Here is a 22,207-nt window from a genome sequence, read left to right on the forward strand (position 1 = left end):
ACCGGGAACCTGTTGTTAAAAATTTGAATCCCACCCCTGGTGCAGAATATAAACGAACTATGGAAGTTTACATGCCCTGGACCAGTGAATATGCAAATTGCCTCTTCAGAGAGGAAAAAGTGTCTTAAAATTTAGATTCTGGTTTTGCGTTTATGCTTTGTCATATGGCAAGGCTTGTTAAAGGGTCGATATTGACCTTTAGGATCAATAGGGGGCACAAGAGTTCAAGCTACTTCCAATTGCTACTTCCAATAGGAGGCACAAGAATTCAAGTCCTTTTCCTCTCTGAAGAGGTACTTTGCATATATTATTTAGCACAGGAGCACGGTGAAGGAGTGTGACACTCCTCATTCATGAATCTGGAGTGTCTGACGAGTGGTGTCCACCTCTGTGCACTACACCAGAAATCTCACTCCAGTCATGGACTGGAACGCCACCGCGCGTCATGAATTAGACTTGTCATGAATCATGAATTGATGCTGCTTTGAAGGTAAAGGGTTGACTTGACACATCAAATATTGATCCGATTTACAGTGGGGAAAAAAAGTATTTAGTCAGTCAGCAATAGAGCAAGTTCCACCACTTAAAAAGATGAGAGGCGTCTGTAATTTACATCATAGGTAGACCTCAACTATGGGAGACAAACTGAGAAAAAAAAATCCAGAAAATCACATTGTCTGTTTTTTTTTCATTTTATTTGCATATTATGGTGGAAAATAAGTATTTGGTCAGAAACAAGCAATCAAGATTTCTGGCTCTCACAGACCTGTAACTTCTTCTTTAAGAGTCTCCTCTTTCCTCCACTCATTACCTGTAGTAATGGCACCTGTTTAAACTTGTTATCAGTATAAAAAGACACCTGTGCACACCCTCAAACAGTCTGACTCCAAACTCCACTATGGTGAAGACCAAAGAGCTGTCAAAGGACACCAGAAACAAAATTGTAGCCCTGCACCAGGCTGGGGAGACTGAATCTGCAATAGCCAACCAGCTTGGAGTGAAGAAATCAACTGTGGGAGCAATAATTAGAAAATGGAAGACATACAAGACCACTGATAATCTCCCTCGATCTGGGGCTCCACGCAAAATCCCACCCCGTGGGGTCAGAATGATCACAAGAACGGTGAACAAAAATCCCAGAACCACGCAGGGGGACCTAGTGAATGAACTGCAGAGAGCTGGGACCAATGTAACAAGGCCTACCATAAGTAACACACTACGCCACCATGGACTCAGATCCTGCAGTGCCAGACGTGTCCCACTGCTTAAGCCTGTACATGTCCGGGCCCGTCTGAAGTTTGCTAGAGAGCATTTGGATGATGCAGAGGAGTTTTGGGAGAATGTCCTATGGTCTGATGAAACCAAACTGGAACTGTTTGGTAGAAACACAACTTGTCGTGTTTGGAGGAAAAAGAATACTGAGTTGCATCCATCAAACACCATACCTACTATAAAGCATGGTGGTGGAAACATCATGCTTTGGGGCTGTTTCACTGCAAAGGGGCCAGGACGACTGATCCGGGTACATGAAAGAATGAATGGGGCCATGTATCGTGAGATTTTGAGTGCAAACCTCCTTCCATCAGCAAGGGCACTGAAGATGAAACGTGGCTGGGTCTTTCAACATGACAATGATCCAAAGCACACCGCCAGGGCAACGAAGGAGTGGCTTCGTAAGAAGCATTTCAAGGTCCTGGAGTGGCCTAGCCAGTCTCCAGATCTCAACCCTATAGAAAACCTTTGGAGGGAGTTGAAAGTCCGTGTTGCCAAGCGAAAAGCCAAAAACATCACTGCTCTAGAGGATATCTGCATGGAGGAATGGGCCAACATACCAACAACAGTGTGTGGCAACCTTGTGAAGACTTACAGAAAACGTTTGACCTCTGTCATTGCCAACAAAGGATATATCACAAAGTATTGAGATGAAATTTTGTTTCTGACCAAATACTTATTTTCCACCATAATATGCAAATAAAATGAAAAAAAAACAGACAATGTGATTTTCTGGATTTTTTTTTCTCAGTTTGTCTCCCATAGTTGAGGTCTACCTATGATGTAAATTACAGACGCCTCTCATCTTTTTAAGTGGTGGAACTTGCACTATTGCTGACTGACTAAATACTTTTTTTCCCCACTGTAGATATTTTTTTGCTCATTCATTTTGCATGTTGCTAACTGATACAAAATAAACTATTAATATGTCAATTTTTGAAAGGATTCTTACTTTGCAGCATTTTTTCTACACCTGCCTAAAAAATGTTAAGACATTACACACATTTCTCATACATGTACATGCAGGATACTTTACATACACTACACATTCATATTGGTTAAATAGTGCACCAATATAAAATAATGGAAAAAGCATTGAATGCAAAGCTACCTTTTCACTGTTCTTGGGATCAATGCAATGTAAGGAAGCTTGAATTATGAGTAAGGCTATGTTCAAACGTTGTGTTTTTGGTGCATTTTTTCTAATGCAAAGTCTAAACTGCTTACAAAAATCAGGTTTTGCGTAGTTTTTTATGCTTTTTTCTTTTTGGTGCATTTTGGCACTACCCATTGCTTTCAATGGGTGAAAAATGCTGAAAGAAGTGACAGTCAGGAATAAAAAAAGCTGTGTGCATTAGATTTCCGAAATCTCATTGACTTTGCTGGTACTGTAAAAGGCAGCTGAAAATCTGCATAGAAAAAACGCTGTAAAAACACAACGAGTGAACATAGCCTAAGTGTGCTATAAAAGGGTTCAACTGTCAAAAACTTTAAAAACGTTAAAAAACAGAGACAAAATAATGATGAACGGAGCCTTGCGGTGCACAACTCTCCTCTGCGTCCTGATTGAGGGGGGAAAGGCCTTAATTCTCCTGAAAGGTGAAAACCTTGCAAGGCAAATCACCATCTATCAAACATTTATGGCATTTACTTTTAATATGACAATTTTACTGTGGCCGCTGTGAGTCGTTTAATATAACAATGTGGCCCTTGGACCTGTAAAGGATGTGCACCTCTACTTCTGACCCATCCACAGTGTCAGGAAAAAAAACACCGAAATGCCCTTATTATCTGAAACATGGTGTCTAGTCCGTGCGACCATAACGATTACTTAATGCAGTTAGTATTCCGTCTGGCTCCTTTCTGTGAAGTTTAGCCTTGGGTTAATATCATCTGCCTGAGTTAATTATTTTGTTCCCTTGGATTACAGAAGCCATTTCATTAAAGATTAACATTCTGCGCTCTTTGGTTTTTGAGGCAAATAACACATTACAATAAGGAGTTAATGTACATTAGCTGCAGTCTTTAAAACCGACATTTCAGCCACTAATGACATAATGACATATTGCGAATGCAACCTCTCGGGATTGCTAGCAGTGTGAGCATTGGGAGGATTGTGCTCCTGCATGTTCATTGGAGCTCTCTGTATAGAAAGCCATGTACTGTATGTGGGAAATGCTGCATAGAGCACAAGAAAGCAAAGCCAATAAATCTTTCTATCATTTATCTCTCTGACACACACCCAACTGAAATCAGCCAATAACACAAATCAATACGTAAAGCAAACCTGTCAGCAGGGTTTTGCTAAGTAAACTACAAGTATTGTCATGTCGCCTCTGTTAAACTGATTAAAATGATACCTGAGGTGAAGATATCGATCTTGCGTTTCTTGTGTAATCAGTGTTATAAGTTTTCAGTTAATGAGATGCCTGTGCCCATTTTGATCAAATTTCCAGCGACAACCTGACAATGCCTGTAGTTTACTTGGCAAAATCCTGCTGACAGGTTCGCTATAAAGGGAATCTGTCAGTTATATCAACCCACCTAAGCTGTATGGGCAAGTAGGTCATAGGAAGCTGAATAAAATTATATCTTGATATCTGTGAACTGATGTGTTATTCCAGAGAAATCTACATTTTTCTTAATATATAAATGAGGTTTTATGATCTATATGTGGGAAATAGATCTCCCAGAGAATTTCCCTCCTGAGATTATTTTAAATGAACAGGAGAGTTACCATTGTGAGACGTGTAATGATTGACAATCTGCACTCCTGATCTACATGTCTCACACTGGTAACTCTCTTTCATTTAAAATAATCTCTGGAGGCAGATTCCCAGGGAGATCTATGACCGGCCCATAGATCTTCAACAGCTCATTTACATATTAATAAATACATGGATTTCTCTGGAATAAAATATCAGATAGTAATTATCAAGGTATCATTTTATTCAATTTCCTATGACCTACATGCCCATATAGATGGCTTAGGAGGGTTGATCTTACTAATAGATTTTCTTTAATTTTCATCTTAACTCAATTTTAATAGAACATAGTGGATTTTTTAATCTACCAACATGTACACACATGTATGACTCTGTGTTCCTGAAACTGTTCTTGTTGGTGTCCCAAAAACTATTGTATGAACTACATCTACACATGCTGGTAGGTTGGTATCATGGGCTTAAAAGTGTTCCCTATAATATGTGACCACGTCGAGGCCAAGGTCTTAGCCATTTTAATAGTTCAAAAGATCCTGAGAGGTATGCACATGGTTGTCCACAAAATCATACGGTGCGTGCCTCAACTCCCTAAGCTCCAGCGAGGTAGTCACTAACTTGTGGGGTCTTTCATTGTGGCCCAGAGGTCTACGAAAAGTCTGGGGCCTGTTCTCCTTTTGTGAAGGGCTTGCAGTAGACCGGAGTCTTGGTCACATTTTATGTGATCCATTTCATGCTTTTTGTCGCTTAGGTTCTGAAAAGCATAATCTCAGACATTTAAGAAAAGTACATATCAAAAAATGTCTTCTCAAAAGAATGTAGGTTTGGTCGCCAATAAATGGAAGAGAGATATAGTTCGATTTGGCTATTTCATTTCTGACCACACTTTATATGAGCTGCGTGCTCATATAGTAATATAACAATCTCATGTTACCGCCTGGTGTGATTATACTTACTTTTCTTTAGGATTTCTTTGCATTCCGGGTCAATTGGTGGAGCGTTGGGTTTCGCCAAAGCATTTGAAAGCACTTCAACAATACATCGTGTAACCTAAATATAGGAGGTGAGTCAGTATATTTTCTATCATTTGCTTTGATGAGTGAAGAACACATATAGTTATTAGACATAGAGACTCATTTCAGTATGATAAACATAACATCAATTGAAGAACTTCACCAATTGACTCCTTACAGTCGTAATTCTTTCAAAGTGTTTGAATGGTGACGTAAGTAAAGTTTGGATAGCAAGTTTTTGTTGTTTTTTCCCCCCATTTTTTCTTGTAAAGAATTTTTTACATTTTTATAGCATACCTGTCCTTCACACAAAACCTGAAGAAATGCTTGTTCCTTTCCCTCGTCACATTTAGCAGCTTTTGGTGTACATATCAGCGAATACATCCAGGAACTGTCCCAATTCTCGTGCTTTGTAACTTTCTCTTTTTTTAACTGGACATTTCTCTATTAGCATTCTGCCAGCACTATATGTACTGGAATTTGCTTTCATAAAATTTACTAGCATACAATGTTCCTGCCAGTGTCCTTTGACCTGACTGCCCTGAGATGAGAACCTGCTTCTGTCATATCTGTATGCAATGTAAAAGACGCGAGACAAAGATCTGCTACGCTTCATTTAATCTGTGTCGGTGTCTCTGCCGCTACAGATGGATTATACTTGACTTCAGTCAGTGATTATTAATTTAGACAGAAGTGGTATACCTTGTGACTGGCACTTTGGAATGATTTTCCACTCCAAATACAACATAAAATTATTTGCAGATTTTCTGTTTATCACGTTATCTGATTGGATCATATTGTCTACAAGGACATCCACAGTCCTTATTCGTATACATAACACGGTCCTTAGATTTTGCTTATAGTATTCTTGCAACTACTTCAGGTTCCACTTTAAAAGGGAATAGAAGAAGCATTGGGTATAAAAAGGTCCAAGACTTCATAACACAGAACCACAGGCACTCGGAGAAGCCCCATACGGTGTCCCTGTAGAACGCCACTGAATCCTCTCATGCTCACATTCTTTATGCATCACACAAGATAAAATTGCATGGCCCCAATTCAGACTAAAAAATGGTCTTTATTTTTCTCTATAACCATCTTTGCGACTTTTTAGTGCAAATAAAATGTCATATGTTTTACAAAATGTCCCAAAAATTGCATAAAACATTTCTGCTGTATATAAAATCAGGAGAAGAACCGGAGAACATGTGCACAGATTGGGTGTTGCCAAATCTGAAGGGGTTGGTCCACCATACCGACTTATGATCTATCCATACGATAGACGGTAAATGTCTGGTCCATGAGGATCCCACTGTGGGATTTCCACAGATTCCAAGAACAGATTTGGAGTGGGCTGTTTGATCAGACAATTATCACCTATATTTGGATAGATGATAAATTGTTATGGTGGACCAACCACCTTAAGGGGGTTGTCCGGCCTAAGAACTCATTGAGACTGCAGACTTTTGAATCCTTACTGCACTCTGTGAGGATTCTCCGATGCAAGCGCCCAGAGCAGGTGGTCATGTGATCGCAAGTATGTGATTTGCATACATTTCGACTAGATGTGTCCTGCTTTATACAATGCACTTGCATTGAGTGAGGTAGCACCCATCTATTTGGTTTGTGACTGTATGTATGTAAATCACATATTTGTGGTCACATGTTCTCCTGCTCCTGGCACGGGAGAATCCTCAGCGCTCAGTGTGTGCAATGTGAGGATTTACAAGTCTGCAGTCACATCGAGTGCTTAGGCCAGACAACCTGTTAAGGTGATTGGTCCACCATAACAAATTGCTATCTATCCAAATATAGGTGATACTTGTCTGATGTGACTGCAGACTTGTACCCTAAGGCCAGACTACCCCTTTAAGATTTATTTTTTTAATCTAAAACTTTCTTCAGGTGAGCGAACTGTACTCATGATTAGCATGTTATAACCCTATGGACCCCCAGCAAATATGGAACACTATGGGAATCTGTAATATGTGAGTACAGTGCGCTCATCTGATTTAGGCACTTGAACTTTCATGGGTCACCTGTTCACTGCAGTTAATCATAACTCAAATCTGAGGAACCAAGCGGAGTTGCTGCGCGTGTTGCTCAAGAGCTTTTACATTTCCTGCATTTCTACCATTTATAGTTTAATTAAAGCAGCATTTTTTATACTGATTTTGGAATAGGAACATCTGCTGTCTGGGTAAGAATCCAATTTACTCAAAAGGATGCAATTTTCATTTTAACCTGAAAATTGATGAAAGCATGGATATAGAAGAAAAAAAGGTTCATGTAAAGTATGAGCGTAATAAGGTTTAAAGACACTTAGTCAACGTAATTATATTATTCCATTGTATTGCCTTATGCTAATATAGATATGTTGCTGGTGGTGAAAATACCACTATACCTGGTATAGGTTATCAATGAGAATTTCTAAAATCAACCATACATTTCTGTAGTGAAAGTGGCTGCCAGTACTTTATTATGGGACAAGTCTGTTATGCAGTAATCTTTGTTCCTGCTTGGGGTCTAAAGTTAATATATTTGAGAAGCTCTGTCTTTTTATTTTGAGTAATTCAATGTAACCACTTGTGGGGTTGGAGCTGGTCTTCGCTTTTCCTGCATGCCAAGTATTCTTCTTAAAATGCACACTTTCGGTGCGCTCTCTTGCCGGCCCGCAATGTCTGATCAGGCCTGGCGAGTGAGCGCACTGTCACTGTGCATATTGCACAGTGACAAGATTGTACTGAGCATATGTCGTAAATGACAACTGACACATACTCAGTAGAGCAGGGACTAGCCCAGATCCTGAAATAGATGTCACTGATGACGCTTCAATATTAGAACAGAGGTTAGATTATGACATTAAATAGATAGGCATTTAAGAATACATTTTAGTTTCAGACCACCGCTTTAGGCACCAACAATCAACATATGGGTGAGCTGACTAGTTTCAACTTCTCAATGTTGAATCTGTAAGTTTTCCAACCTAAAAAGGATGGAGAGGTCTGTAATTTTTATCGTAGGTACAATGCAACTGTGAGAGACAGAATCTAAAAAAAATCCAGGAAATCACATTGTATATTTTTTACATAATTTGCATTTTATTCCATGAAATAAGTATTTGACACAATACAAAAGCAGAACTTAATATTTGATATAAAAACCTTTCTTTACAATTACACGGGTCAGATGTTTACTGTTGTTCTTGACCACGTTCGCACACACTGCAGCATGGATTTTGGCCCACTCCTCCATTCAGATTTTCTCCAGATCTTTCAGGTTTCAGGGCTGTCACTGGGCAACATTGAGTTTCAGCTTCCTCCAAAGATTTTCTACTAGGTTCATGCAGGGCCATATTTAGAGTTTATGCTGCCCTAGGCACTTTTAGAGCTGCCTCCCCAATTGGTGAGTATGACTAATGCAGACACTTTGGCAAAAATGAACCGACTGGAGGGAAAAAAAAAACCATTGCTGAGGTGCCGCCCCTCCACAGAGTCCCGCCCCAGGCACAGGCCCACGAGTGCCTAATGGGAAATACGGCCCTGGGTTCATGGCTAGAGACTGTCTAGGCCACTCCAGAACCTTGAAATGCTTCTTACGTAGCCACTCTTTAGTTGCCCTGGCTGTGTGTTTTGGGTCATTGTCATACTGCAATACATAGCCACGACCTACTGTATCTTCAATGTTCTTACTGAGGAAAGGAGAAGGGTTTGTGGTTGTTGGCCAAAATCTCAAGATACATGACCCCATCCATCCTCCCTTCAATTCGGTGCAGTCGTCCTGTCCTCTTTGCAGAAAAGCACCCCCAAAATATGATGTTTCCCCAACCTTGTTTCACGGTTGGAACAGTGTTCTTAGAGTTGTACTCATCCTTCTTCCTCCAAACATGGCGAGTGTAGTTTATACCAAAAACCACGTATCCTTCTCCCATGCCTCCTCTGGATTAGGCCTGTTTCACACATCAGTTTTTTGCTTCAGTTAAAATCCGCTAAAATGGCGGACAACGGATCCGTTGTTGGACTGATGACAATGTCTGTCACCGGACCGTTATTTTAACGGATCCGTCGAAGGAAGAATTTTAAAGGAACCGCTGCGAGAGAGAGAGAGAGAGATTTTTCTCGCCGCCAGAACAGAGTTTAGGGTTAAATTTCCGAGCGAGGTAAATCCTCAGGGCATGCGCAATGTCAAATGAGGATCCGGCCTCCGAAAAAACGTTGCATGGTCCGTTCAGGCATATCGGCGGACGCCAAAGTTTTGGCGGATCCGCCAAAAAACGGATTGAACGGATGGCCATCCGTCAAGATCCGCCGGTAATGCAACTCAATGGGAAAAAATGGATCCGCCAAGCAAAATGGCGGATCCGTTTTTTTTGCACAACGGCGGATATTGACGGATTTCAAAAAACTGATGTGTGAAACAGGCCTTATCCAGATGGTCAATAGCAAACTTCAAATGGGCCTGGACATGTGCTGGCATGAGCAGGAGGACCTTGTGTGCCCTGCATGATTTTAATCCATGATGGCATAGTGTGTTACTAATGGAAATGTGTGAGACTGTGGTCCCAGCTCTCTTAAGTTCATTGACCAGGTCCTCCTGTGTAGTTCTGGGCTGATTGCTGACATTTCCCAGAATCATCCTTACTCCACAAGGCAAGATCTTGCATGGAGCCCCAGACTGAGGAAGATTGACAGTCATCTTATGTTTCATCCATTTTCTAATAATTGCGCCAACAGTTGCTGCCTTCTCACCAAGCTGCTTGCCTATTGTCCTGTAGCCCATCCCAGCCTTGTGCGGGTCTACAATTTTGTCCCTATTGTCCTTAGACAGCTCTTTGTTCTTGGCCATGGTGGAGAGGTTGGAGCCTGATTGATTGAATGTGTGAACAGGTGTCTTTTATTCAGGTAACAAGTTTAAACAGGTGCAATGAATACAGGTAATAAGTGCAGAGTATGAAGGGGTTTCTTAAAGAAAAACTAACAGGTCTGTGAGAGCCAGAATTCTTACTGGTTGGTAGGTGATCAAATACTTATTTTATGCAATAAAATGCTATTTAACTAATTAAAATTCATGCAATGTGATTTTATTTTTTATTTTTAGATTCTGTCTCTCACAGTTGAAGTGTACCTACGATAAAAATTACAGACCTCTCCATCCTTTGCAGGTGGGAAAACTTGCAAAATTGGCAGTGTGTCAAATATCGTACTTATTTTCCCCAGTATACATGCACCACTCCACTTACATTATGTGTTTAGAGGTTTGGATAAAAAGGTGCCAAATACACCACAGACTATGCAAATAAAGGTAATAAACTGCCCTGTGTACACCTGATCTAAAGGATAACTAAAAATTGATTTGAATGTTTTTTTTTTACTCTTTTAATTGAATTGCTCATAAATGCTTAAAGTCACAGCTGGATAGCCAAGAATCTAAGCATGTTCTCTAAGTAGCTAAATGGAGTCTTTTTAAATTCACCAATCTCCATGTCCAATTACTGATCAATTGCTCCTGACAGGTACATAATTGGGTGTGTTGAGGGCCAGATGTTCTCATGTATCAGAATGGATGACATTCACTTTCTAATAGATGCATCAAATAAGACAGACGAGCCACTGGCAACCGCACTTCCAACAACAACAACAACATTGATTTGACCCCCGGTTTGCTTTCAAATTGATTTTTGACTAAGCAGATCAGAAAATGGCTTAATATATTTAGCACAAGGGACCCTTCAATTTTTCCATGATTTTCTTCATTTTGTGCTAAAATTAAAACTATGAATTTGACAGGAGATGGCTGTAGCCTTTAAATAGCTTTTAATCACCATACATCCATTTTTAAATGCCAAGACCAATTTTGTCAGCAGATAAATGAAAGGAGTTATCAGGGACTTTAACATCGATGTCTGAACAGTGGGTGTCACACACCCGACACCCTACCGATCAGCTGTTCCCGATGTCAACGGCGGCCGGTACTGCTCAGTTGTGGAGCTGCACAGCTCTGTCGACGGAATAGTGGCCGCAGCCCGGTAGTACACATCCACCCCCTGTTGATTTGAATATGGGGCTACTGTTCAGTACCCGGCCGTGGCCATTATACAGCTGACAAAGCTGTGCAACTCCATAACCGAGCAGTCACCACCACTGACACCGGGAACAGCTGATCGGGAAGATGTTGGGTTTCACACTCCCACCGATCAGACACTGATGACCTATCCCTCAAACAACCCCTTCACTCACAATTTCCTTCTACTACTATTAGTTTTAAGCCTCTATGAAAAAAACTACCGTATTCGCATAGTTATTACTGAAATGACTGACAATGGGATAGAAATAGAGATGGGCGAATTGATTCAAATTTGTGTTGAATTTTTAGGAATTTGCCGATTCCGATACATTTGAACAACTTGCAAATCTTTTGCGTAGTCATTTTCCAAATTCATTTTACAATTCGTAAAATCATTTTATGAACTGAAAATTGCATTAGCCGAAGTAGGATCAAATGACCTTGGGCATGATCAAGCAAAGTTCTCCATAATGATTTGCAGGTTGCCCATCATATCCAACGAGCGGGGTCTATCACAGACTGTACAAAAGCAGAAGCAGGGATTACAGCAGCCATTTTGGGGTGAATCTGGATATTGAGAGTACGTCAGAGCGTACACCGTGGCAATAGATGTAGGGAGAGAAAGCAATAAAACACTGAACAAACATTAAAAACAGTGTGTATCAGGACAGCAGTGAAAACCAGTTTCCGTCCATTTACCCATAGTCATATACTGTATGTTGAGATAATTTTCATTTGCATTAGAAAGCTTGAAAGGGGATGAATACAGAGACCTCAGAGTGTTACACACGTCTTTTTATGACAATTCGATCACTTGCGATTCACCCAGAATCAATTCGCACACAAATCAATTTTTTTTTTTTAAACAATCACCAAAGCTTGCAAATTTGAATTTCAAAAGATTTTCTGATCTCTAGCTGGAAACCATAGATATGGGCTGTATAAAATAGCTGTTAATGTTTTTTTTCTGAGTATAGCAGCGGGGTAACAAGCATTTCTATCTCCTTATAGTGACTCATCCAGTTCTAGTGACTTGTGACCCTCAGGAAAATACAACACAATTATCTGGCGGTAATAGGGAAACTATTTCATCAAAATTTTAATTAACTTCAGCTTCAGATGTGAAAAGTGCAGATGGGCACGTACAGTAAGATTGTACAATTATGAATCATTTCATGAGGATTTTTTTTTTTAAACTCCAAATGATAAATATAACAGAAATGAAACTGAACATTGAAAGTGCTGCGGATGAGCGGTAATGGCATCAATGCTGCACATATGAAGTTTTGCTATGTGTATGTCACAAGCACGAGGGTGTCAAGCGGATTGTATATTCATCAATTAGATGTCGGTATTTATTAGCGATTTCTTTTTTAAAACCTTCTATGCGTGTATCATTTTGGCGGCACACACGTCTTCCCCGTAATGTCTGTATAAATGATGCAGCTGGGTGTGTGATTTATGCTGCCACATAGATTGTTAAGGGATCCAAGAAAAAAAAATGAGTATAGCTGCGCTGTCAGTGACAAAGGAGAGGGGTATATAGCATTATCGCTGATATATAGTTACTGTCCTGCCCTATCTAGAACATTAGCCCTGAAAATGAGATAACTCTATTGCTTCTGTCCAAATCTACACGGGAAAGCTGAAAAGTGATTTGCAGACTACAGGAAAGCTATACACTGTTCCTTTGGCCAGTGCGAAAGCTAAAAATAGTGTGATTTTTTTTTTTAATATGGATAATAAAAATCTGAAGATCTGTGTTATAGTATAACATTATGTAATGTTTATTGATAAAATATAAATAAATAAAAAATGACTAATGGAAATGGTGCTATTAAATATATTTATTTCTAAGTAATGTTATGCTTCTAGGATATACCCACACTTCATGATCTGAGAATAAATGAATCCATTCACTCTGTTTCTCCTTCACAGTAGTATCCTGACCGGTCCACTGTATTCACTTGACTGAGACTGTGCTACAGTTACCTGTACAGTACAGGGAACTGTAGCACAGTCTCAGTCAAGTGAATGGAGCTGGCTGCAGTTTCATCGAGCATTCCTGTGCAGGGGAACTGCAAGCCCCATTTAGGGAACGGTAAACATATGCTGCAACCCCCTTGTCGCCGCCCACACAATTTGGATGATGTTCCCAGGGTTGTGCCAAAGTCACTCAAATCTGCTTAGGAAAATCCTGCTCTTGCGCCCTGATGAGCAGCTTCCCGCTCATGATGGTCAGTCCTATATCAGACACTGCTGCGTAATTCCTTCCTGACTCTGAAATGCTGCAGCGTTTCAGCGTCAAACATACCTGGCTGAGATCATACAGTCAGTGTATGGTACATGCTGCCCGTATAGCGGCAGCCTGTATGAATTGCCAGGGTCCCTGTAAATGTTCACATCCCGCCATCCTGCAGCCGCCACTAGGTGGCGATTAGGAGCTTACTACATACTGTAGATACATTGACGCCAATAACTAAACAATATTTCATTTGCTCTATACAGATTGTCTGTTTTATTCCAGATGACATCCTGCTCCAGTCCTCTATCCGTGCTAATGGTATATCAATATTTGATTTATTCTCATAATTTTATATTTATTGGATATTTAGAAAAAGACATTTTCAAGACACAGCTAAAATATAACATAAATATAACTATCAATTGCAATTATAAGGGGTAATTTCATTTTCAATAGCATTTCTATTATTTGTGCAGAATCTATTTTCTACCAGTTCTGTTTCTCTTAGTAATAAAACATAAGCAGACTTTTTTTTCCTTTCAAGTCAAAGAAAACATCCACTTAGGCGTCCGGCTTTGGTACCAGATTTATGTAACTCATGGGTAAACTAGAAAGCACAATGTTTCCTCCGGACACACCATGTATCATAAGGAATACTACACATCATTGCTCTGACAAGCTCGGTTCATCACTGGGAACACATATGATATTGTTACGGTGTATTTGGGAATATCGTCAGCCCTGTTGGGCCGCAGATCATTGCAGAAAGGAGAATTGCGCGGTCATTCACATGTAATGGTAGATCTGTGGGTGTGGAATCTGTCACATGTGGATATTAGGTGACGGAAACCGAACACAAAGAAATTAGATGGTAGTAATCAAAGAGTAATAGAAGGGAAGACTGAGGGATGTCATAAAACAGGCTGTGGAATTGTTAAAAGAATTAGGCTTCTTTTACACTTCCCGTGTTTTTTGCGGCCCGTTTTTGCGGGCCGTATTGCCGTAATTTTCACTGGCTGCCGCAAAAGCGGGCCACAAAAAATCTTATCGGATCGCCGTTTTTCTAGGTAAGGAAAAGTTGGGGGAAAAAAATGGCGTTCCGCAAATACGGTGTACCGCAAAAACAAGCTTCCGTTGTTTTTGTGGTACCACTGCTGTAAATGGGGGCCGTGTCCGTAAGCTGTGAAAAATATCGAGCAAGCTCGATATTTTTTCACGGCCGTAAATACGGCCATACGGCACACGGCGCTCCGACAAATTTTCGTGGGCTGATTTTGAGGCCCCATAGAAATCTATTGGGGGCCGCAAAAACGGCCCGCAAAACACGGCAAGTGTAAAAGAAGACTTAGTCAATACTGACACTAAAACAAGCTAATTAAAAACAAATACAAGTAAATAAACAGGGGGTTATTTACTACCCAAAAATGTAACATGCCGCCAAACAGCAGCCGCAGGGTCGGTGATAACTTACTGATCTGTGGGAATCCGACCGCTGGTACCCGCAACAATGAGAACGACAATATTTATCAGTGAAGTGCACCGCTAGAGAATAATGTGGCAGATCAGATGCCCAACCACCTGTCCATTCATTCTCTATGGGGTTGCCAGAAAAAGCTGAGGGCAGCGCTCGGCAGGATGATCAGGAATGCCTCTCAATTCTAATGAGGGTACAAAAATCCTCAATCTGGCAATCGGTGCAAGTCCCCGAAGTCAGACCCACACTGACCAACAATTTCTCACCTGTCCTGTGGATAGATGATAACTTGTTGTCACTGAATACCCTTTTTAAAGGGGTTGTCCGGTCTTAAACTACAAGTCTACAGTCACTCTATGTGACTGCAGACTTGTGAATTAACACATTGCGCGCCCTGCCTGGGACCAGGGACAGCGGTCATGTGTCCGCAAGTATGCCACATTCCCTCTAGATGGGCGCAGCCTCACTCAATGAAAGCCTATTGAGCGAGGTTGGAAACAGTCTAGTGGGAATGTGGCTGTCAGCGTGCATATCGCTTATTTCTGGACACATTCCGACTAGATGCATCTTGCCGTACCCATCTAGTCGGCATGTGACCGCATGTATGTTAGTCACATATTTGAAGTCATGCGACCGCCTGCTCCTTGCACCGGCTCCAGAGAGTCCTCACAGTGCGCAGTGTGCGTGATGTGAGGATTCACAAGTCTGCAGTCACATGGAGTGACTGCAAATTTGTAGTATGAGACCAGACAACCCCTTTAAGAACAGTGACCTTTTATTGTGACACCAACTTTTGTAGGATTTCTAATTTTGATGTCATTATATACTTTATATACTGTGACTTTTCTGTGCACAGCTTCCCTGTACCGCGGTATCACCATTAATATGACTTATGACTTGGTAATTAGCTATGTAGATTATCCATGTTCTGTGTAATAACTTAGAGCAACAAATGTCAATTTCCTGGGTGTACAGTACCTCCAACAGTAGCAGCGGCTACCATAATGCTTATAAAGGGGCTGGTCCTCCTAGGCTCAGAGGTAAGGTGCAGCTAGTGTTGACTCTCGATAACAGATGGAGAGCATGGAATATTACGGTATATATATGTCACCATACCTGTATGTATTTGTGGGTTATGTATAACCTATAAATCAGAGGATAGGTGATAAATCTATGATCACTGGGGGTCCCATTACTGACACCCCTTCTCATCTCAAGAACAGTGGTCCAGAGACCCGATTTTATTAATGAATTGATCACACATTCGCACTGCCACTCCATTTCCTTTAAAAACACATTTAATTTCTTATGGTCATGTATGTAGAACAAAGACTATCTCTCATTATTTGACATTAAAGAGGAAAAAACGGTGGCGTTTCTCATGTACTTTCACAGGTTCACTAAAGCAAGTTGTTTTTTCTTTTCTTTTCAGATATCAAATCATTTTTAGAGATGATCTGTCACGAGTTTTCACAATACAAACTGTATACAATATTTAATATATATTTTAGACCTGATGAGGCTGATGTATTTACTTTGAAAATCCATTTGAGAAGGGCTGTATAATCCTGATAGTAAGATGAGCATTTTATTAGCTCAGCTAAAGAGTGAGAGAGCTCATGTATCCAATGTATCCAATCTCCTAGAACCCAACCAGACAGACAGCTGCTGCTTGTATTGTGCAGTGTGGGATTTCAGCAGCAGGGAGGAAGGATATTGAGGAGTAGTTAATCAGGTTAAATGGGTGGCGATTGGCATAAAATTTAAACATTTCAAAAAGTATTATACCGTCATTCTGACATGAATTTTCAAAGTAAATGCACCAGCCTCATCAGGTCTAAGAGATATTTAATCATTTATGCAGTTATATGCCAAACCTACACCATACACTTGTTTTTTTTTATTATGATCTGTACAGATTATAATAATCTGCAGTCATCTACATTCTGTTATCAAATCTATGGATTAAGGTTCAATCTGAGCGATATTTATTTATAGCCTAAAGTCTTATGTTTGGAGGGTCAGGCTGGGTTAGGAAGTAACAATATAGATAACAAAAAACAGTGTAGTAACTTACCATTTCCTCCGTATTTATTCCTTTATCAAGTGCAGCAGCATGAACTGTATTGGTGTAAAAAGACAAATGATCAATGTTAGTAAGAATATTATCATTTATCCACATTTCAGGGGGAAAAAACACATCTACTGAAGTCACACACTAATTATTCTGTCCAACAAAATAAATAACAGTAGATAAAAGCAGGGCCATCATTGGCTCCATATGGGTGGTGGTGGAACAGACTGGACAATTGCCCAGGGACCCGTCCCCAAAAACGCCAAAAAGGAGGAGAAAGCATGGAGAAACTGAAGAGGGGGAGAGAGCCCTGTGTGCCCCCTAGAGTCTCCATGTGCGTAGCATGTCTGTGTTTCTAAAATTGTGGGTCTGAGTGTGAACAGGCAGTCTGTGTGTGTAATATGAAGTGTGTGTGTGTAACATATAATGTCTGTGAATACCATGGAGTGTGCTTTTTCACATATAGTGTGTGCTTGTGTGTGTGTAACATACAGTGTGTGTGTGTCTGCACGAAATGCAGTGTGTGTCTGTGTGTGTAACACAGTGTGTGTGTCTGTGTGTATGACATGCAGTGTGTGTGTAACATACAGTGTGTGTGTAACATACAGTGTGTATGTGTGTATGACATGCAGTGTGTGTCTGTGTGTAACATACAGTGTGTGTGAGTCTGTGTGTATGACATGCAGTGTCTGTCTGTGTGTGTAACATACAGTCTGTGTGTGTATGACATGCAGTGTGTGTGTGTGTCTGTGTGTAACATGCAGTGTGTGTCTGTGTGTATGGCATGCATTGTGTGTATGACAAGCAGTGTGTGTGTATGACATGCAATGTGTGTCTGTGTGTAACATACAGTATGTGTGTCTGTGTGTATGACATGCAGTGTGTGTCTGTGTGACATGCAGTGTGTGTCTGTGTGTGACATGCAGTGTGTGTCTGTGTATGACATGCAGTGTGTGTTTGTGTGTATGACATGCAGTGTGTCTGTGTGTATGGCATGCAGTGTGTGTGTGAGTGTGTGTATGGCATGCAGTGTGTGTGTATGACATGCAGTGTGTGTCTGTGTGTATGGCATGCAGTGTGTGTCTGTGTGTACGACATGCAGTGTGTGTGTGTATGGCATGCAGTGTGTGTGTATGACATGCAGTGTGTGTCTGTGTGTATGACATGCAGTGTGTCTGTGTGTATGACATGCAGTGTGTGTGTATGACATGCAGTGTGTGTCTGTGTGTAACATACAGTATGTGTGTCTGTGTGTATGACATGCAGTGTGTGTCTGTGTGTATGACATGCAGTGTGTGTCTGTGTGTATGACATGCAGTGTGTCTGTGTGTATGGCATGCAGTGTGTGTCTGTGTGTATGACATGCAGTGTGTGTCTGTGTATGACATGCAGTGTGTGTGTGAGTGTGTGTATGACATGCAGTGTGTGTCTGTGTGTATGACATGCAGTGTGTCTGTGTGTATGGCATGCAGTGTGTGTCTGTGTGTATGACATGCAGTGTGTGTCTGTGTATGACATGCAGTGTGTGTGTGAGTGTGTGTATGACATGCAGTGTGTGTGTGAGTGTGTGTATGGCATGCAGTGTGTGTCTGTGTGTATGGCATGCAGTGTGTGTCTGTGTGTATGGCATGCAGTGTGTGTATGGCATGCAGTGTGTGTCTGTGTGTACGACATGCAGTGTGTGTGTGAGTGTGTGTATGACATGCAGTGTGTGTCTGTGTGTATGGCATGCAGTGTGTGTCTGTGTGTATGACATGCAGTGTGTGTCTGTGTATGACATGCAGTGTGTGTGTGTGTGTGTGTGTATGACATGCAGTGTGTGTGAGTGTGTGTATGGCATGCAGTGTGTGTCTGAGTGTGTGTATGGCATGCAGTGTGTGTCTGTGTGTATGGCATGCAGTGTGTGTCTGTGTGTATGGCATGCAGTGTGTCTGTGTGTATGACATGCAGTGTGTGTATGACATGCAGTGTGTGAGTGTGTGTATGACATGCAGTGTGTGTCTGTGTGTATGACATGCAGTGTGTGAGTGTGTGTATGACATGCAGTGTGTGTCTGTGTGTATGACATGCAGTGTGTGTCTGAGTGTATGGCATGCAGTGTGTGTCTGTGTGTATGACATGCAGTGTGTGTCTGTGTGTATGACATGCAGTGTGTCTGTGTGTATGGCATGCAGTGTATGTCTGTGAGTATGACATACAGTGTATGTCTGTGTGTATGACATGCAGTGTGTGTGAGTGTGTGTATGACATGCAGTGTGTCTGTGTGTATGACATGCAGTGTGTGTGTGTGTGTATGACCTGCAATGTGTGTCTGTGTGTATGACATGCAGTGTGTGTGTGAGTGTGTGTATGACATGCAGTGTGTGTCTCTGTGTATGGCATGCAGTGTATGTCTCTGTGTATGGCATGCAGTGTGTGTGAGTGTGTGTATGACATGCAGTGTGTGTCTGTGTGTATGACATGCAGTGTGTGTAACATACAGTATGTGTGTCTGTGTGTATGACATGCAGTGTGTGTCTCTGTGTATGACATGCAGTGTGTGTCTGTGTGTATGACATGTAGTGTGTGTGAGTGTGTGTATGACATGCAGTGTGTGTCTGTGTGTATGACATGCAGTGTGTGTCTGTGTGTATGGCATGCAGTGTGTGTCTGTGTATGGCATGCAGTGTGTGTCTGTGTGTATGACATGCAGTGTGTGTCGGTATGTATGGCATGCAGTGTGTGTATGTGTGTATGGCATACAGTATGTGTCTGTGTGTATGACATGCAGTGTGTGTCGGTATGTATGGCATGCAGTGTGTGTCTGTGTGTATGGCATGCAGTATGTGTCTGTGTGTATGACATGCAGTGTGTGTCTGTGTGTATGACATGCAGTGTGTGTCTGTGTGTATGGCATGCAGTGTGTGTGTATGGCATGCAGTGTGTGTCTGTGTGTGTCTTTAGTATCCATATTTAAAAATATGGTCAGTACAGTCGAGTGTTCGTAGCGCTAAACAAGTTAGCAATCACTCAATGAACGCTCATCCATGAGGTAATTGGATGATTCTGGCAGCACATTGCCCCGGTAAATAGGAGATGAGCTGCTGAAAACATTGTTCATTCTGTGTCCATGATTCCTCATCAGCCGGTGTACAGAAGCCGGTAAGCAATCACCGAACGAGTTGAATAAAGCCAATTGGCGCTTGTTTATTGGTCTGAAATTGGTTTGTGTAAATGCACCCCAAATGTGCCAGTGTGATTGTACAACTTGTTAGCATTTGGGGCCGTACGTTTAATACTGCCTAGGGCCAAACTTTGTCTAAAACTGGCCCTGGATAAAAGGTCACATTAAAGAACTTGTCTACTTCGAGCAATGCTTTTATTTTTTTTTTAGATGGGTTTCCCGGTGAAAAACTGCACAGCGCCCTGCAGCTCAGCCCCAAAGAGATCAGTTGTAACCTGCATGGGAACCCATGATAAGTCCAATCTCCCTACAGCGCCTCCACAAGGGAAACAGATCCTTACACAGGTCTCCTTGGAATCAATAATCTGACTGTATAATGCTTTACCATCCTCCAGATTACGACCCTCTTTGTAGCTTCTCTTCTCTCTGCCTAATAAATGGGCTTCTGAACAGAGACTCCCTTTACTAACTTGGAATTCTCTAATAAGGCATTGTAATCCGTGTTTTAACAACCGGACAAATCCTAAACTCCTTTTTAACAACACAAGTCCGTATATTATCAGAAACATGCAGATCTATGTTATTGTAAAAATAAGAGTTTGAAAACTGTAAAATAAAGAATCCTCTTGATAACCATGTAGCAGAATTATTAGACTATGACTCCCCTCCCCGCTGCGTATTTACTGGCAGCCGGGAATTATTCACCGTATATCAGACGACATCTGTACACTGTGCCGTGACCAGCCATGTAATTCTAATGAGTGCACTGGTGATATCACTGCCCCGGCCTTACATCTGACCAACATCTTGTTATATAACCCAGCAGCTGCCATCAGCGCTGTTTTCATACAAACTCCGATTTGCTCTTTATTTTCTCGGTACTCCATGTAATGTTTGATGGAATTTTCTTAATTGTGATCTTTTTGGTAAATACATTGGACCAAATATTTTATAATTGTTCTAAATTTACAGTTGTGGTCAAAGTTTACATACCCCGGCAGAATTTTTGCTTTCTTGGCCTTTTTCAGAGAATATAAATGATAACACCAAAACTTTTTCTCCACTCATGGTTAATGGTTGGGTGAAGCCATTTATTGTCAAACTACTGTGTTTTCTCTTTTTCCCTGCCCCTAGTAATATATTCACCAGCCTCCAACTTCATCTGTTATCTTTGCTACTCCAGTTGTGACCTGCAAGATCTCGTCATTATATGCTGGGTGATCCAGAAGTCACAACTGAATGTATGTCTGTGGGAGCCAAAGCAAGGACAGAACAAGGGTTTCATAGACTTACATTGAAAGCTTGTGACCGTTACCTCTGATGTCTGGTCAGACAGAAGTTGTGGTCAAAAGATGGCGGCACGGGATCAGACCAGCGCAGGGAAGAGCTGAAGATGGTGGCTGGTAAATATACTGCTGCTATCAGGGATCTTACGCTAGTAGCACCACTCCAGCACCGGAATAAAAAAAATATGTTGAAGTGGTGCTTTAAAAGAGAAGAGACTATATCTGACTATAGGCTCAAATATAAAGCTCTTTCACACGTTCTGATATTTCCGATACTAGAATAAACAGTACAGGAAATATCAGTGTCCCTGTGTGTAATACTGGTGGCATACTTGTGGCAACCATGTGCCGCTTGTGTGCTGCATCAGTACCACACATACCGGCACTGGTAAGCAGCAGTACTGTTTGCACTGTTCCCCACCGCTGGGTGCTAAAGACAGCTCTGATGATTCTCCCCTGCTTGTGCTGTGATCAGCACTAGCAGGGGAGAATGTTGAGAGTTTTATTCAACTGATAACAGCGACAGCAGGCAGCGGCTGATGAGAGTAGTCATCAGCCACCGCCTGTGCTATAAATAAATAAAAAAAGTAAAAAAATTAGGTGAATTTCACCCATATTTTTGATAACCAGCCTGGCAAAACTGACAGCTGCAAGCTTCAACCCTCAGCTGTCAGCTTTAGCAAGGTTGGTTATCAAGAATAGAGGGGTCCCCCCACCACATTTTTTTTTCATTATTTAAATAAATAATTAAAAATGGCTTGGGGTCCCCCCATTTTTGATAACCAGCCAAGCTAAAACAGATATCTGGGGGCTGGTATTCTCAGGCTGGCAAGGGACCATGGACATTGCCAGCCCAAAACCAGCAGCTCGCAGCCGCCCAGAAAAGGCACATCTTTT

The 22,207-nt window shown here is 41.3% G+C and overlaps 1 protein-coding gene across 1 annotated transcript in view; it reads right to left on the reverse strand.

Moving 5' to 3' along the window:
* Positions 1–22,207, reverse strand: part of CHGB (chromogranin B) — a 58,441-nt gene that overhangs the window by 25,771 nt on the left and 10,463 nt on the right. Inside the window, exons 2-3 of the mRNA XM_073553879.1 lie at positions 16,865–16,908; positions 4,949–5,042 (exon numbers count right to left, since the gene is read on the reverse strand). Coding sequence (XP_073409980.1) covers positions 4,949–5,042; positions 16,865–16,908 — 138 coding nt within the window. The remainder of the gene's footprint in view (positions 1–4,948; positions 5,043–16,864; positions 16,909–22,207) is intronic.

This window comes from Dendrobates tinctorius, unplaced genomic scaffold (genome assembly GCF_039654945.1).
Source record: "Dendrobates tinctorius isolate UK_male_01 unplaced genomic scaffold, ASM3965494v1 ptg000203l, whole genome shotgun sequence".
NCBI lineage: Eukaryota > Metazoa > Chordata > Amphibia > Anura > Dendrobatidae > Dendrobates > Dendrobates tinctorius.